Below are 16,482 nucleotides of genomic sequence, written 5' to 3'. Positions count from 1 at the left end.
AAAAGTAAGAAGAGAACAGTTTTACCTAAATATTCAATATACTAACTCACTAAACAAGAGCCACACATGTCAGACTTGTATTTAAATGTAATGACCAAAAGCAGCCGAAGTCCGATCACAATATTTAAATTCTCACCTTTGCACAGGTATAGCCCACGCACCCGTCACTCATTATAATGAACTGTCAAGCCTCAGGGTAGGAAGCTGCATCCATAAACCAATACATGTGTTTCTACCCAGAGAAGGCAGAAGTACACTATTGAAAGATCTCACAAGATAAGAAATCTATACTCAAGAAGACAAAGTAGTTATAATTACAAAAAAGTAACAAAATAATGGAATATTTTACCACTACTACTACCATTACCTTTGCTGTGACTTTTTTTCATTTGGGCTATTCCTGCAGCTACTGCTATTGCTTCATCTAATGCAAACAAAAACTAAACCAAACACTAACTATATTGCCATTTTAATCAAATGGAGGCACAAAACTGGCATCTGGTTTCTGGGGAAATTTTACAGAATTACATAACATTTTACTACTCAGTTTTAGTTAATTTGATATCAAAAAATGATATCACAGCTCAAATAGTTCCAAAAATACCTGTGTCACAATATAGCTTATTGGAGCAATTTCTGATTTTTAAACTTAAAGAGGGGGTATTATGTAAAATCGACTTTTTGTAGCTTTCTACCATTTCATAACATTGTTCGCCAATCAAAAACATGCCTAGCAGGTTTTATGTATCCATGCATGTTTGAGTAATGTAGCAATCTCTCCCGGGCAATAGTTTCATACGTGAAATGCACGCTGATGTGTTGTAATAGCGCTCTGAAGGCGAGGATGACCTAGCACGAGGAGCAGAGGGAGGGGGTACTCAGTGTCAAACACAAACTTATTAAACATGTTAATACACTGTTTTCTGTTAATATAGGATTTTCAAAACAAAAAAACGTGATCAAAATGTGTAATGTGTTAGCAATTAATATTCGAATTGAAATGTAATACCACCTCTTTAACCAACACATTTGATTTCCTGATATGTTTTATACAATTCAACATGTTACATATCTAGATGTTGCTTTGAAATGCACTAAAACCATGTTACTTGAGGCATTTGAATAGACAGGCAGTTGTTCACAAGCGATCAAGGCACTAGAGAGAGCCGGGGAGCAAGAGGACAAAGCAAGATCAAAATGACACCGCGACTGAAGCAAGGATGAAGGGTGGGGAACGCCGCGCACTTGCTAGCTCATTAAACAGCCCTGTAATTGATGGGTGACAAAAGACAGGCGTGGAGAGGAGAGACAGGCAGAAAGTTAGTGGTCATGGTCAAGGGCAAAAACAACTTGATGAAAGTGCCCTAATAAGTGCTTTACGGACAGCGGACAATCAATTCTTAATGACAAGAGAAAAGAATGTAAAGGCCAGAGGTAGTGGTGATGCTTTTGTTAGTGACGCTACCTCCTCCGGGGATTTTCGCATCATTACGGTTTCTTTCGATCATTCATTTGCAGAGTTTCAGTCTTCGTGCACCATTTTGTTGTTAATGTACAGCCCTTCAGGAGTAGTAGGACATGCTTATAATGTGATTAATTGGAAAGAAAAGTCAATATTGTTATAGTGGTTAAAGATAGGAATTGTCCAAGAAAGTGTTGAGAAAGTAGGCCTATTCAACAGATAACGGTGTCAGCAAGAAACTGAATGAGTCTATACCGAAAGGGAATTCCATTAGCACAATTTTGATCATTTATATTTTAATGTTAAAGGTGTACAACTTTTCCGGTGTATGGTCTCTCTGTGAATAGGGTTGCATCACCACAGGCATGACCTGAAATGTAGCCTAGAGTTGTCTCCCTTGTGTTAAATTGATTTAATCTTGACCATAGAACATTCTAGGCAAAGCAATGGCATCTACAAGGAGACAAGAAGGCGACAGATCCTTCACAAAAAAGGATGCGCAGTGCACATTTAACTTTACAGAAGCTGCAATTGAAATTTTCGATAACTATTTTCCCATGTTGATTACCTATTCCAAAACGTTAAAAACAAAGAGAAAGTGAAAGTAATGTTATGCAAATGGAAAAAGGTTTCAATTGCCCATTAACTGAATCCACTTAGTACTTAGTTGTGTGTTCTGTGTGCTCAAGGGCAGAAATTTGTCTTGAGTTCAAAGGTCACGCAAGTTCAGGTGCAATTATATCTCTCTCCCAAAGCAATAAATCTAATCTTGATGTTTTTCCTCCTAAAAAAGAAACAAAAAATACAAATACTAAAAGTCTGATATTGCTTTTCTAATGTTTAAAACGCCTAACAATTTTGGATGGTTTCTCATAAGTCTAAGTTTCCATCTTTGCATCATCAGTTCTGCAAATCAAATGCCAGAAGTGAAAGCTTCAATGCAAAAATTCAACTATAGTCTGAACTTTCCTATCCTTCAGTGATTGGACTGAAGACTGTATTCCTCAAACCACACTAGGGATGTAACTACTGATTATTTTAATAGTCAACTAGGCGGAGATACGTTTTTCTAGCTATTCCCATTGTACATTGGGATTTATACATTATCAGCAAAATAAAGTCTGAAATACAATGACTGAAGGCTTCTAAATAAAGAAGTGAATTATAGATGAAAATTTGAGTTTTTTTTTGTTTTTTTTATTGACATTTTGATTTAAAAGGACAGTTAGGAATTTTGGACAAAGGACCTATTTTCCTAGTGAGCCAGAATGCTGGAGACGTGTGGAGACACTTTTTTAAATATTCCATCCAGTCCTTGTATTTGCAGAGGTCGCTGGGGCTAGGCTAGTGCATGTCAGTGGCCATAGTTATCCTGCCACGGAGCTATCCTGCGGAGTGCTTACCCACTCCACAATGAACCCAAGGCAAATCTATTATTACGTGAGACTGTCGAGGTAAATGTCTGTGTCAATAGAATAATTTTAGAAGTAAAACTAACCTTGCATCGCATGAATCGTCGCGTGTTGAGGGACTATTTTCTCGGCAGCAGCGAAATTTTACTTTGCCGGTAAGATAGGTGCTAGGCTGTGTTGGGAAAGTTAATTTTCTACCTGAATTAGTTAAAAGCTCAGTTCACAAATTTCAAAATTAACTAGTTCATTCATAGTTCATAACTGTTTATAGTTAATATTTCATTCATAGTCGCCACACTTCTCCAACAATGCCTAAGGAAATGAGGTCCTATGTCCAAAATTTCAGACTGTTCCTTTAATAAAGCCACTGTCTCTTACAAAAAGGTCTTTTCTTATGCTTTTTAGAGACTGTATTGGTGATTTTCAGGGGAGGTGGGGGGCAAGAGACAAATTTCTCTATGATTATATTTAATTTCTGTTAAAATATTCAAGAGATAAATGAACAAATGTTGAACCTGATCATTTCTGTTAGTGACTAGACTGTAGAACTCACTGTATTACAACAAAAATCTTGTTGTAATAGAATGTTGTAATGTCATCTGAAACCCATAAAACTACTACGATTATTTTTTTTTATAGCCAACTAATCGCAAATAGAGGATTAATCGCAGAGCTATTCGTTACATGCTCTATTTTGACCACTATAACCTGGGCTTTACCAACACCAATAAATGCTCCATTTGACTGCATTCTACCTCCATCACTCACAACAATAAAAGAATATAAATCAAGCTCCCCATAGAAGCTCATTTGCATTTCTATCTGATAAGCGGCATGGTGGCTACAGTATCCAGTGACCACTCCAAAAGGACATCACACATCTCCAGTGATTGAATATGGAACAGGACATTTCAATACTTGCCTGCAGTTATTTATTTATGCACGTTTTAGAACATGAATCTCATTTGACTATTTTGCCGCTAAAGGACATGCTGGCAGGTAATTATACCAATTTGCTCAGGCGGTAAAAAGATGAACTCGGTCATCTAATCAAACTGATGCATAATCTCTCTGAAAGTATGCCCCTTCCCCCACTGTGAAAGGCTAAATATAGAAGTGATCTATGCTAACACCCTGCAATATTTTGTGGAATGAACATACTTTGTCTTTCACAGTATACTGGATGTGCCATTGTGTAGTTGACCAACTGTGTCCACTGTTCTATAACTGTAGTTAGATGGGACCATATAGTATCTAATTTGCAATGAGTCATTTGTGTGACCTGATCAGCCAGAACCACATGCGTCGACAAAACTTTAGAAAGATGAGTGGATCTGGAGCCATACACTGTCTTCCTGTGGAAGTGATTGACAGGTAGAATAACCAATCAGAGAGAAACAAAAAACAAACATGGCTGCTTATGTGTAAAAAAGGGTAAAAAACAACACAGAGGACTGAGAAGCAGAGGAGATGTTTACTGAATAACCAATCTAAGAACCAAACTATTGCTTATCTCAGGTAAAAGAGTTATATATTTTGTTCTGATGATACCAGAATTTGGAGAAGATGTCTTCTGCATTTGAGAGAAGCATGCTACAAATTAGCAGCTGTGGTTGAATCATCTCGAGTATGGCCGAAGGTTTGGTTCCAGTCCCTTCTGAATTTGATCAGAATGTAGAAGGGACTGACTGGTCAGGTAAACATTTGTATGCAATCTATGTGAACTGTAAAACAAGATTTGGGAAGTGCACAAAACATAGATAATTCAAAAGTTACAAACAGAAATGCTAAGAACCAAAATAAAATAAAATATTCATTAATTAAGTCTTGCATTTCTGTGTACTTGTGTGATCCTCCTACATATCAACTATTGATAGAGAATACATCTGTCGTCCATTTGGTGGCCAGATGAAGTGTCATGTTTTCCCTGGCAATTAATTCTCCAAATACAAAGATTGGATTTTGGCTTTACATATAACAGTTAATAGATCATGACTGTTAGTGGACTACAGTGGTGAATCATAACAAAGTAATAAAGTACTGTACTTAAGTAGAATTTTTTGGTATCTGTACTTCAGTACATTTTTAAGTGGATGTTTTTTATTTATACTTCACTACATTTGAGAGTAGGTATCTGTACTTTTTACTCCTCTACATTTTTTTGTGATTGTGGTCACATCCTGACTTTTTAAGTTCAGGTTTTGGCTTTGAGCAAAAAAAAAAAACAAAAAAAAAAAAATTAAAATCAATGAAGAAATGGATTCATATCACAACTACTGACCAAAATCTTCATAATTTTCTAATCAATATCTATATATAAAAATACTTACTTTTTACTCTTATAAGAAGATTTTTAATGGGTACTTAAATCCTTTTACTATAGGTAGTGATACTGCATAGACTTATATACTACGTATGTGATACTTTTACTTGAGTAACCTTTTACCACTGTATCTGTACTTTTACTATTTATAAAATTGGGTACTTCATCCACCACTGGTAGACAACAGCAGCATGTACCACTAATCTAAATTGCTGAAAACATCAGCTTCAATCTGGGGAGACACGTAAACACGCACACTATTGAACCCTTTCCTCTTGCAATAGATAATGTGTGATAACTGTTTAACAAATAATTCCAGATGCAATTTCTGAAGCGTTAAGTTGGGGTTTCAGAAGTAAAAATGCAGCATGCAAAATTAATTTTCCCTGTTTTCCCTCCTTTGGTCTGCAGCTAAGCGGGAACACAGAGGCTCCATCATTTCTCAGTGTGATGTGTTGGCTGTGGCGGCACGCTGGAGCTAATTTATGGGTCAATATACACTTCCATCACCAAAGACTGGAGCGCGGAGCTGGCGGACCACTGCGGAGATGAAGAATAGGACAGCACCTCTAAATCATACAAAACAAAAAACATAGCATACAGGACAGGCTGGGAAATGCAGGGTGCAGTGTAGGAATCATGCTTAATAGCTTATAGGTAAATGGATGAGAAGAATTTATAGATGCTGCGTAGTGTTAAATTATCAGGAAAAAGGTGCATGTTAGACAACTATTGAAGCAAGTTTCATCTAATCATTTAAGTGTTTTTTTATGAGGATAGAATACATTATTTACAATAGCAATAAAACGTGAAGTATCAACATTGACTCATAATGTTTGAAAGGAAATTCTTGTTTATTTCTTTCAGATTCTTTGCTTATAGAATTAAGAGTTTGCTGAAAGCTAATTGTCTCTTGTATTGGTGTAAGAGCTCGGATAAGTGTTTTATAGCCCACGCCATTGGGAAATAAGGTCTGTTTTGTTGTTTCTTTACACATTGACTGGTGTTTAGAATAATTTGTAGAGGGCTAGCACCTAGTGAGTAATACGGTAAGAAATATATATCAAAACTTTAGATAACAGGAGTGCTTCATGGATGTATAAAGATTTTTTGTGTCTTTGTTTTTTGTACAAAAGTCTCCTGATGAAGGACAATGGGCAGAAATACGTTGGTGTCATGTTATCCTAATTTGCCATGTGGTAATGAACATATTTAAATAATTTTGATCTTTGAGTGCTTTTCTGGAGCCTTCAGTCACAATTCTTTGCTGTGACTGGCTGAATCCAATTGACGGGGCTGACCACTAAGATGATTGGGTAGGGAAAAGTAGATGCCCTGAGTATGAGCAAAGAGCTACCTTCAACATGATATCACCCTTGCCTATCAGCTCCCACTACTGGAAGCTACTGGGAATCTAAATAATGAAAATTTCTACCTATTAAAACTCAAACTCATTATAACACTCATTATAACGACTTACTCAAGATCAATATGAGATTATTTGAATTGTAACTTCCAATTACAACTGTTTAAATAAACTGCCAAAAAGTTGTCTAAATAAAATACTGTAGAGAGTTGATGGATTTAGTCGGAATTAAGATTTAACGAAATCCAAATTCTACATTAATTCCTATTTGCTTGTACTAATAAAAACATCTCATGGTGAAATGCCTTAATGCATCACTGCCAACACTAATTAAAACCAGAGTGGCTTTACAGTGGAGATAGGTTGAGAGACACTGATTGTGGTAATTAGCGGTTGCCATTAACTGCATATTTGAAGTTTTTAACAAGATGCAGTCAATCTGTCAGTGGCACCAAAAACCACACAAGGACCTGACAAAATGTACATTGAAAGAAGCTATCATCACAGGTGGAAGAGAATGATAATGAAGCCCGTGGAGGTGCAGAGACGGGAGACAGACTGGTGCCACGCAAAGGAAATAACATGGCACTTAGAATGGTTTGATTAGTATGGGGATGTTGGAAATCATTCAACTGTACAAGATAATTTAAGCCCAAGACATTAACATGAGAGCAGGCATTCTTAAAGGTGCACTGTGTAACTTTTCTGGGGGAGGGTCTGTCAAATTGTTTTCTCCATGGAGATGTTTTTGTCTGAAATGTTTTACAGTATGGCATTAAAAACCTTTCTATTATCATGGAGACCAAACGAGGGTGGGTTACTGGTCAAATCTGTGGAGAGGCAAAGTCACAAAGTGTGTTTTTCAAGGTATATTTGAGCAATAAAAAAACATAATTGAATAAGGTAATCCGTTTAATGTCATACTGTGGAACATTTGACGTAGACCAATGACATTTCCATGGTAACAAGACGATGACAGACCCCCAACCAAAAAGTTACATAGTGTATCTTTAACTGGCAACTTCTCAATAAGCAAGTGGATGCAAAAGAGTAGTTAAGGCTTTTAAAATGTATTGAAATGTCAAAATGATTGAAAAAAATATATTTATACAATAAATCACATTCTATAATTTTAGAATTAATAGAAAAGATTAGTTAAAAGGCTAGACATTTATAGGCATGAAACTCTAAGCACCTACAGTATAAACAGCATTAGTGAGGGTTATTGTTAGGCTAATAGGCTTCTGCAGATTGGAAGTGCTACAGGAAAATTACATTAGACAAGATAGACAGATGTAAACAGTATGGATATAGTTAAGTTGAATAAGTTGTAATGTACGTAATATGAGAGACTACTTATGTATGCAGAAAACATCTTTATAATTAAGGCGTCAGAAATCTGTTAGGTTAGTGGATATAATACATTAAATAATCAGTATGCAGACACCTAGCTGCAGTTGTGGTTTTCTAAACTTCTTAATAAGACATTATGTAGGTGCCTCTTGTCAGTTCTCCAGATTCCATTACCTCTGCTTTTTCGACACCTGCCATGAATCCGTGGGCACTATAAAAATAACAAGAGGAGGATGAAATGTTGCTGTCCTGCTGTATGCCTCACTGTCAATGTGAATAAAGTTTGATGACGTGGCCATCTGTTTCCTTTTAGAAAACTTCAGTCAAGGCATTATGTCTCATAAAACTTTGCGCACAAAGTACTTTCAGTTTTTATTAGATAGAAATATTTTATCCATAAATATGATTTGCATAATTGGCATAGTTCCCTTACTTAAGTACAATATAATTCACGTAATGAAAGTTTAAGTCAAAGAGTGAAATTGAATTTGAAGCTAAATTTAGCGTTTTCCAAAGTGAACCCAACAAGCGGTAAGGGATAAGTAAAATAAATTTAACCGGCTCAAAAAAAATAAAAAAATCTAAATTATTCTAATCATTATCATTTTAATTGGCCAATGGAATTATTGAATATTACTTAAAATATATGTAGTTAATCCGACATGCCCACAGTTTTCTTTTCTTTTCTGTCTAGCTTCATTTCTGCTATGATAGTCAAGCAAGGACAAAAGGGACAACTTGAGAAACAAATATCACATAACTTCAGATGACATTGAAAACAACATTTCAGCTCATCGTTACAATAACAAACATCAAGCCTTGTACATTCTGGTCTGTAAAATAAACTCTGATATTTGAGAGTTGGATATTTGAACAACTGAACATTTCACTCAAACAATAGGAGAGGTCCAGAATGCTTTCTATACAGCCGCAGATCTTACAAGCCAAACAAGAAAAGTCTCATGTTTGACTGGACCAACTTTTGCCTGATGCAAAATACACAGTTATGCAATCTGTGCATTGCCAAAATTATGCATGCGATTTTATTATTATTATACAAGGCCATTAAAATTTGCATATTTCATCTGTGAAAATTAAAATAAAAGGGCCATTTTATTATAATAACATTGTAAAATGTAAATGTATTCATGCTTTCTTTTTTTTTCTAATTGTGGGAGCCATTGTATAATATGGCTGAACATCCCCTTCAATATGATTACAGACCAGTACAATAATACTATATAATCACATGGCATAAAAGGAGGTTATCAAATACCAACTGTGCAGCTGTTCTAATATGCATGGATATTTCCTGCTTTTTAAATAATACAGCAACAAGCAGCACAGTTTATGAGAATAGGGTTTGGAGTTGTTTACACTAGTCACATGTTTCACTGAATAGTCTTGAAATATTTTGACGGAATAGGAAAAAAAATAATCCAATTTCATTTCTCCAAAACCCAAATACCTTTTTTTTTTTTTTATGACAGCACCATTGTAATAGCCACTGCCATGGGGTGAAGGGGCCAAAAAAACACAACAGCTTGAATATGGCAGCCAGCAGACAAGCTTTCTCAATTCAAACAAGCAGGGGCATTATTTTTCACACTGTTGGGAGACGTGCGGACACTGCGTATGCGTCTCTTGGGTGATATCGTGCAGTTGATCTAATTTAGCAGCGAGGTTGAGCGAGGGGAGGCGCTGATGTAACTGCATGTAAACACTCAAAGCGGAGCTGAGAAAAAGTGATTTAGAGCCAGTGCTGATGTCCCCGGAGAAAACATGAGCGATAGTGCGCCCGGAGAGGGTTTGGAACTGAGAAATCTCTTTACTCTCTGCAAATAGGACGCATTAGAGACAAAGGATAGTGACATTATCAGATAGGACACGGACAGTTTATTAAGGATACCTGTTGAGTTCTTTAAATGTGAATCTGGCTTGGAGTAAAGCAGGCACGTACTTATGTTTAGTATTTGGCAACTCATTAGCGTACTTGTGCCTAGACAGAAGCTATAGGGACAAAATAAACAGTTGGTTAAAATTAGAAGAGACAAGACAAAATATGTGTGGGTGATACTGACAAAAATTAGTATACGTAGTTTTTTCCCCCATAACATTATTTTACCAATATTAAATCAATATGCTACACATTTAAGTTGAGGTTAAAGGTGCACAATGTAACTTTTCTGGTGGACGATCTGCCACTTGCTTGTCTTCATGAAGATGTTACTACTTTGTCTGGAATGTTCTATGTACAACAGAAAACCTATCTATCTCTCAATCACAAAAAGAATGCATGTTTTTCCATGATGTTTTGAGCAATGAAATACACTTGTGATTGAAAAAATGCAAGGTAGATAAGTTTAATATTGTGTAACATTCCAGGCAAAGCAAAAACAGACCCTCCACCAGGAAAGGTACAGAGTGTACCTCTAAAGTATCAGATAAAATACAGAAGTGCAAAATTATCATCTTATTTGAAAGTTTGTTTTGTTTATTTAGGTTTTTTCATTTTTATTTTAAACAATGTATCCAATATATTCAGACTTGCATAAAACAACAATATTTCAATCATCTGTTCATTTCTTGGCCAAATAGATTTTTGATTAAAGACTTAACTCAACTCACAATGAGGCACAGACGGGCTTCCATAAACATCAACCAGGTGAAACTCCTATCAAGATAAAACTCAAAAAGAGATTCACACAGAGATACAATTGGACATCAATAGTTCATGTGTGATGCTATGGCATCACATCAATACAAACCTCCAAAATATTTAATTAATTAAGGATTGACCCTTGATATTTTTTTTTTAGATGTTTTTTAATGAGTATGTTTTGAATATGTTTTGTTTTAGTTTTTTCTTTTGTTTTATATCATAAGGTTCTTGCTCATTTTATGAAAAAAGTTCAGTTATTCGAGATCAACAACCAATTTGTACCACTGTATAGAAATATATTTTTAATTAATCCAAGCTTGGTGTCCCGAAGGTCTGCACCAGAGCAATTTGGTGTAAAAGAGCTTGTAAGGACAAAACTTGAGATAATTAGTCGGCAAAGTTTTAGTGTCCCATGCCGGCCACTAAAAGTCTTCAGTGAGATGCAGGGCACTGACAAGGCCTCTTTTTGCAAACTCTCAAAACTCAGATATTTATATAATTGCATGGTGTAAGGAAAACTGAAAAGTATAGAAAAAGTGTATCCAGTGGGAGTTTTAAACAGGCTTAACATAGAGATCAGTTTGTCTCTCATCATGGTAAGAGCCTGACTTGATGGTTAATGTGTACAATTATATACAGTGATGATTTGGCAATTATTGTGGAGTAGAGTTAAGTTAACAACATTGTTTCACAGCTACAATGCTTCCCATACTCTGATATGGTACACCTCGCCATCTACTGGCAGCAGAGAGATTTAATATGTGGAAAACAATTAAACTAGGTAATGAGGAACATGTCCAGACATGTGAATGTAAGCACACGCTAATGAACACAATTTGCCTGCAGAAATGCTTCAAACGAGTCTGTGGATGATTTATGAACTGGAAAACTGCACAGAAAATCTACCTGTGAGATCACAATCCTGGGAAGTTCAAACAGTATGTTTTCAGAGTGTTTTCTGATGCTCAAAGGCAGAGAACGTTTCACAGAGAATTATGGAAACCAGCCTGAATGACATGAAATACAACTCCAGGTATTTTTTAATGAGGAACAATATTATAACATGGTAAAAAGCTCCATAAAATCTATTTAGCATAATATGTGTTTGCACATATTATGCTAAATTACCCTAACTGTCCAAGCAAATTAAACTAAAAAACCTGGATAGTATATTTTGTTTAAATATTTAACTTTGTATTGCTGATACAAATCAAGCTGATGTGTTGTATAAAGCTGTGATTTTATATTTTATTACTTATCTTTCCATTTTATTTTGACTTTTACATGTACATTTACATTTAAATAATTATGTCTTTATTGTAACCTGTCTCTTGCTATCTTTTTTGCTACTTATTTAGAATTCATTATTACCATTTATATTTTTACTCTTTGTTATTATATTATATTGTGATGTGTGAGCTACTGTGTCCAAATAATTTCCCTTGTAGATCAATAAAGTTTGTCTAAGTCTAATGTCTAAATCTAAGTCTCGTGTGTTTACCACTTTTGACACTGCAGACATCTTTTTCTCTTCTTCCATGTCATCAGCGTATGCATGCAGCACACTGTGACTCATCTTAAACTGAAAGGCTCCAATCAGAACGCTGGGGTAGACAGCAGTGGGCAGAACATCCTTGGTTTAGAATGATACCACAGACAAGGCAATCGGGATATATTTAACTTAAATGTTGTTTTGAAAGTGTCATATGCCACATGGACAAAAAGTCTAATTTATGATTGTCTCATTCTTGACTTCATTAATGACCAACCAGCTAAGCCACTTCACAAAAACATACATTGTGCAGAAAAAGCTGAGTGTCAGAGATAATGATAAACAAATATACATAGAAAGAAATCCTTGGCATGATATACTATGAATGACCTAAAGGCACTCTACCCCTATAGTAACTTTTACAGTGTAAAAATCATTATACTCCCATCTGACCAAATGCAAGTCTCATCCCAGGGCAAATCAAGGCCCAAGGTCAGATTTTTTTCAGCTCTCAGCATGTGCCTTAAAATGTTTTATTCATAACTTCAGAGCTGTCTAACTGAATTAATAAATCATGCCGGTTCAAAATGAGACTCCAAGATAGTGAAAATACTACTCAAAACACTAAACTGGTAATTGGCTCGCTGTAGGCTGTTTAAATAGAGCTGGATTGAATTAAATGAAAAACTTCACTCAATGATTGCCTGGGTGACACTATTTCCTTAAATTACCAAAACAGGGCCACCACCATCTAATGGAATAGTGTTGTAATGATTCAGAAATGTGATACTTCATTTTCAATTCTTTCCCCCAGACCCAGTTTCTAAGCCTGTCTATCTCAATGCCCTGACCCTAGTTTTTGACCTGATAGTGAAAGAATATATTGTCAAAAAGAACATTTCCTAGCATAGCAACAATTCAAAGTGCTATTGTTTGGCATAACAGTGTGAAGGGGAAAAAAGCTTTCAAGAAGGAAAAGTCTCAATACTCAATACAGATTTTGATACCACACATAAAAACCTCTGCTTTTAGACAACAGAATGTAATTTAACCCCAAAATAAGTTATCCGTGGTTGCCAGAGCAATTAACAGTTTAAAAGGGGGATATTTTAATTCTTTGAAGTATTAACTGCTAATACATAACAGACAGATCACCATGATACCTTTTACTGTTTTGAAAATGCTATAATCGCTGAAATGTAAATGTACTGACTTGTTTTTGTCGCTCTGAGTCTCCCCTCCCTTGTCACCCTTCAGAGTGCTATCATAACACAATCAGCGAACATCCTGCTAATGAAACTACTGCACATTGCATCAGGTTAGTCAAGTTGTTGTGTACAGTTTTCTATCATGTTTTTATATATTTATGGAGAAATGCCGTGTGGGAGCATGGATGATGTAGACCTGTGGGCTGAGCATAGGACACATTATTACAGCTAATCGTAAGGTGGGTTAGACATTACTGAAATATGCATGAATGACATCTAAAACCTCTATAGGCAGGTCTTTGATGAGGGAACAATGTTAAAACATAGTAGAATGCTAAAACAACACCCTATTTTGCATAATTCCCCCTCTTTAAAGCAAAATATTACCTCTTTGGGAACGGGAAAACCTCCTCAGAAAGTTGTAAGAAGCTGAAACCCATGAATTACTATGTGGTTTTATACTAGTTATAGATCAACCATGCTAAAACTAGACAGAAAAGGCATAATTTTGAGTCTTTTTTTCAGCATTGATGCTTATTCAAATGTCTATCTAGTTTTGATACTAGATTTAGTATCAACCTGTACGTGGATATTCACAGGTTTCAGCTTTTCCATTCAAAAGATATAATATTTTGTATAGAACTGTCAGTCACTATGCCAACAGTCCTAATTTCTTGCCATTCTGAAACTCATGGATAGATTTTTCACAGTCCTACTCCAAACTGCATTTTCTTTCGCTACAATATATTTCCAGTTCTTGAAGCGAGTGACAGAGCAAATTGAAGTTAAAGGAGAAATAAAACACTGAAAGCAAAGAAAAGGGGCACGCAGCCCAAAGAGGCCAACACTGAAGGCGACTTCTTATGAGCAGATGATCAATGAGTTCAGCCCTGGTCACAAGAAAAAAATAAAAATGTAGAGCCATGGACGCAAACACTTACGACCTCTGGCTACAGCCTTGGAGAAGTGCACGAAATGAAAAAAATAACTGATGTAGCGCACAGGCCGAAGTAAAAGAGCTGAAAAATGAGATAGATGGACAAGGAAAAGGTGCCCGTAGCCTTGGACTGACTCGAGATTGGACAGTGAGGTGGAAAAAAGGTGTGGGGAAGTTGTGGGTAAAGCGTTTGAGCAGGTTTTCAATCACTTATCGTTTCCTAGACATCTGGGCATCTGGGTTTTTATGAAGCCAGCAAGGATATTCAGCGGTGGAAATCTGGTAATGAATTTGTAGTGTTGCCAGCCAGCTCCACAAACTCTCCTGGTGAAAGATTGTGTGTCTGGAATATCTCCAATTCGAGGTATTGTACAATGTTTTGGGTAAAATGGGTATTATTATGTTGTTATTTCACAAATCAATGAATGGGAGTATATGCAAATTAGCACATAACTGGCTCCTAAATGTGCTATAATTTCTTAATTCAATGAGTTGAGAAATTAGAAGGATTGACTGACAATAGCTTTTTCTCATCGTGCATTAAAAAAGTATTTTGCTGAAATTTTGTGTAGGTAGGTAACAAAGAAAATGGGGTTGATAATACAATATAGTAATATGTATTGTATGTACATGTCTTGGCTTTGTCTATTGTTGTTGGCTTGAACATTGTTCCATATCAATGCACTTTGTTTTATTGTCTGCCCCCATGAAAACAGCATTCTAAAGCAGACCAACTGTACAAAATCGACTTTTCTGAGATTTTGATCATATTATAACTGTTTCTCCTCACTTCCTTCTACTGATTCACTGATTCGTGCACGTTTGAGGAATTTTAAATCACTTAGTCTTAAGGCACCACTTTTCAGATCAACTCCCTTTTTCACCACCACCGGTACACACCCACTGCTCTGTACTTCGTTATCCAATTTCTTTCTTAATCGGTGATACGTGTAGGATTTGGCAGCTTTGCACAATCATTTTTGTACCAAAGGAAATAAACCTGCAGCTTGCTAGTGTGATGTGCAGTTATTTATCTGTGATGCCGACAACTTTGCTGTGATGACAGAAATGTCAGCTCCTATTGGACACCACCATTTTCTAACACGGAAGTCAGCAGACTTGTTTCGTTTGAATGAGTAATTTTAGATTAATATTGTGATTTAAAATGTTCAATTAAAACACAATGATCTAAGAGTGTTGTGCTTATAAAGCAAACACAAGAACAATAGGTCTTCTTTAATAATGCATCATGGATGTGCTAAAATGTGCCTGTAAATAGAAATGAGTATCATACAAAACTTGAATGGAGCATTAAAAAAAATGCAAAAAAACATCGTTTTATACCTTTGTTTCAGAGATTTCAATGGATGTTTTTGTTCATTTTTATTTTTAAACTGATATTTTTGCTGTCAATTTTAATTGTTTCATTTATAGACAAAATACCAGGTATTCAAATTTTGCAACAACACTTGGAATATTATTCAATTTTAGATATATTACCCATCCCTTATCAGTGTCTACTAAAGAGAAAGTCACATGTAGTTACTTGACACATACACACGTATGCACACACAGACTGACACAGACTTTCACTGGAGATTGCAAGGAGCACTGACCTGTGAGCACAGCCTTGGCGGAGGGTTCGGCCAGGTCCAGCGCAGACTTCCCGTCCGTGTTGCGGATGTTGGGGTCGGCTCCATGCTGCAGCAGCACTGTACAACAACAGGGCAGACACAGACAGTAGCTGAGCTCTTGTACGGACACACAAACTCCTCTGCACGCTGCCGTCCTGGTGCTCCGCGCATAACCCGCCACCACCGCTTTGCCTTGACCTCCTTCCCTGTCCACATCTGCACTGTCTTTGTCCTGTTCCTCTTCCTCCTGCTCCTCAGCACTAGCGCTGCTCCCTGCCCTGCCTGCCACGCTGCTGATGTAAACAGACATGCCAAGACAGGAGCGAGTGGCTGCGTCCGCTACACACCACAGCGGAGGAAGAGTGGAGATGTGAGCCGCTTAGATCGCATTATGATCAGGTTCAACAACAGGGAGCATAGCGGGGGGGGGATGAAAGCAAGACTACAGACTGGAGGGATGAAGCGAACGGAGCGGCAAAAAACCAGGCTGCCAGTGTTAGGAGAGACTCACGCCTCTCCGACTGACTGAGCGATGCAGAGGGAAGAGAGAGGGGAGAGAGGGAGGAGGAGAGAGAGAGAGCATAGGGGAGGGTCACAGCGAACAGGTATGAGCAGAATAACAAAGTATGCCCA

General features: G+C 36.6%; 1 protein-coding gene across 1 annotated transcript in view; it reads right to left on the bottom strand.

Annotated features, from left to right (window-relative positions):
• LOC110166351 (poly [ADP-ribose] polymerase tankyrase-1-like) overlaps nt 1-16,482 on the bottom strand; it is a 113,992-nt gene that overhangs the window by 89,711 nt on the left and 7,799 nt on the right. The window contains exon 4 of the mRNA XM_055153653.1: nt 15,832-15,927. Within this exon, the coding sequence (XP_055009628.1) occupies nt 15,832-15,927 (96 nt within the window). The remainder of the gene's footprint in view (nt 1-15,831; nt 15,928-16,482) is intronic.

Source organism: Boleophthalmus pectinirostris, unplaced genomic scaffold (assembly GCF_026225935.1).
Source record: "Boleophthalmus pectinirostris isolate CB_2022bp ecotype Guang Dong unplaced genomic scaffold, ASM2622593v1 HiC_scaffold_18, whole genome shotgun sequence".
NCBI lineage: Eukaryota > Metazoa > Chordata > Actinopteri > Gobiiformes > Gobiidae > Boleophthalmus > Boleophthalmus pectinirostris.
Note: the sequence above shows the minus strand (reverse complement) of the source record. Positions and strands in the feature narration are given on the sequence as shown.